Genomic DNA, 2,500 nt, shown 5'->3' on the forward strand with positions numbered 1-2,500 from the left:
TAGTAGTAGTAGTGGTGGTGGTAGTAACAGTGTAGTAGTGTATTTACCTTGATACTTACTGCCGTAGGGAGAGTTGGCAGACGACCCGTTGAGGAAACCTGGAGATGTTGCCACTCCGAGGTTTGGCATGCCGGTGTTGCCGTAGCCATTCATGCTGTTGCTGACAGTGTTGCCATAGTTACTCTGTTGAGGGGTGGAGCTTGGTACGTATCCCCGCGGTGACACGCTGCTGGTGTTACGACTGTAACCAACTGAAAGAGCCAACATCACAGGTTCAATAATACTGCAGTAACCTGCTGCTCGCTGCCTGTAATGGTACCACCATGTGGTTCACACGTTAACCAGTGCTCCCAGTTCAACACGTCCTGAGACCTCCATCTTTTCTGAACCTGAACCAGGTCCAAACACAACCAGAGACACTTCACCTTCACTGTTTTACTACCAGGCGACAAAATCGAATGAAAACTACAGATTTTTTTTTTTCACTTTGGAAAAGTTTCTCTGATGTTTTAGTCAAAATGATTTTTTTTTACATTTTCTTATTCTGAGACAACTTAGAAATATCATGTGAGATTTTTTTTAAGGTGGATTCATTTGTGGACTTTTTATTAGGAAAACGAAAAGGTTCTATCTGCGAGCCAATCAGAACTTTAATGTTCACATGAGGACCAATCAGGTCCTGCGTCTTTGTCCTGCCGTCTCGCCGCCCAGCGACTGACTGCTCGGTGTTAACTGACCTTCAGCAGATGAACCAGCCAACGTCTGATCTACAGAGAACATCAGGAAACCGTCTCATGTCGGGACATAAAACGTTTTCAGGTTCAGGATCGGACAGTTCAGGAACGTCAGAGATTCCCAATGAATCATGGGTCAGATGAGGGTCACATGACCACCAGAGGAAGCTCAGCTGATAGGAGGCGCCACATGGCGTCCATTCAGAACAAACTGATAGGACGCTGTACCTGTGTCCCTGCAGGCGTTCAGAGCAGCATCAGCCGTGGTTTGACTGGTTAAAGAGGGACCTGCTGGTCTACTCTGAACCGTAACGTCCTGGTTTGAATTCAGCTGGGACCTTTGATCCAGGTCTTTCCCAACTTTCTCACTTCCTGTCACCTATCTGATAGACAGACATTCAGATGAGTGTGTGTCATGTGACCCTCATCCTCTCTGTCCTGACCGTCTTTCACCTGCAGCTCCGTCCTCCTCAGTACTGCAGTACTCCTGACCTACTTGTACATGTACCTTGCGTTGTGTCAGAGACGTTGACGGCCAGCTGTCCACTGAAGGAGTTAACTCCCATCATGCCATGAGAGGTGGTGTTGCCTAGCGATGGGATCTGGTTGTGGTTCCTGGGAACGCTGTAGAGAGCTTCGGCGATGTCGGCCGCTCGTTTCAGGATGATCTCCTGCAGAGAAGAAGAAGAGTTTCACGTGATGTACATCACGTTTTCACATTTTCTTCAGTCTCTGACAAACATCTCTGCGATTTTTCTAAAAACAAATCAACCTCAGGTACGCGTTGATACGTGGTCCTATGTGGTCATACATGTTGATACGTGGTCCTACGTGGTCCTACGTGGTCCCACGTGGTCATACATGTTGATACGTGGTCCTACGTGGTCCCACGTGGTCATACATGTTGATACGTGGTCCTACGTGGTCCCACGTGGTCATACATGTTGATAAGTGTTGATACATGGTCCTACCTGGTCATATGTGTTCCCACGTGGTCATACGTGTTGATACGTGGTCCTATGTGGTCATATAAATTTAATTGACCTGGCTCTGACACATCATGTGACCATGATGGCTCCTTGAACAGATGTACGTATGTCGGTTTCTTTGCACTGACAAGGATAAAAAGACCATTATCGTATAAACCGAGATTATTATTGTTCACGATGCTGAAGCCTGTTCATCTGGAATATGATCTTCAGCAGCCACAAACTGTCTTCTTCTGTCTTTTGTCCCATCTGAATGGATTTTATTGATTACTGTCTGTCTTTCTGCCCACCTGTCCGTCTGTCTGTCTGTCTGTCTGTCCAGCTGTCCATCTGTCTGTCTGTCTGTCTGTCCATCTGTCCATCTGTCTGTCTGTCTGTCTGTCTGTCTGTCTGTCTGTCTGTCTGTCCAGCTGTCCATCTGTCTGTCTGTCCATCTGTCCATCTGTCTGTCTGTCCACCTGTCTGTCTGTCTGTCTGTCTGTTATATTTTCACTCTTCAGGTTAAACATGTTGACAGAAGATTTATGTTTCTGCTTCACAGTAAAAACACACATACATGAAAACAACATGTGACGTTAGACACACACACACACACACACACACACACACACACACACACACACATACAGGGTGCTGTTATTGTTGTTACTACAGTTGGATTTACATTGGTTTGCAACCTCTGTTCAAGGTTACCCTTTCACTTCAATAGACCTGTGTGTGTGTGTGTGTGTGTGTGTGTGTGTGTGTGTTTTCGGGGTGATTAACTGGTGGGTTGAG

At 46.4% G+C, this 2,500-nt stretch overlaps 1 protein-coding gene across 6 annotated transcripts in view; it reads right to left on the minus strand.

The window, feature by feature from the left end:
• LOC143339434 (transcription factor COE3-like) overlaps nt 1-2,500 on the minus strand; it is a 50,144-nt gene that overhangs the window by 5,125 nt on the left and 42,519 nt on the right. For 4 of the 6 annotated variants that reach the window (XM_076760658.1, XM_076760661.1, XM_076760657.1 and 1 more), the window contains 2 exons: nt 1,243-1,405; nt 48-251 (listed from right to left, as the gene is read on the minus strand). In XM_076760658.1, the coding sequence (XP_076616773.1) occupies nt 48-251; nt 1,243-1,405 (367 nt within the window). The remainder of the gene's footprint in view (nt 1-47; nt 252-1,242; nt 1,406-2,500) is intronic. The other 2 variants (XM_076760663.1, XM_076760659.1) reach the window with 1 other exon arrangement.

This window comes from Chaetodon auriga, chromosome 20, assembly GCF_051107435.1.
Source record: "Chaetodon auriga isolate fChaAug3 chromosome 20, fChaAug3.hap1, whole genome shotgun sequence".
NCBI lineage: Eukaryota > Metazoa > Chordata > Actinopteri > Chaetodontiformes > Chaetodontidae > Chaetodon > Chaetodon auriga.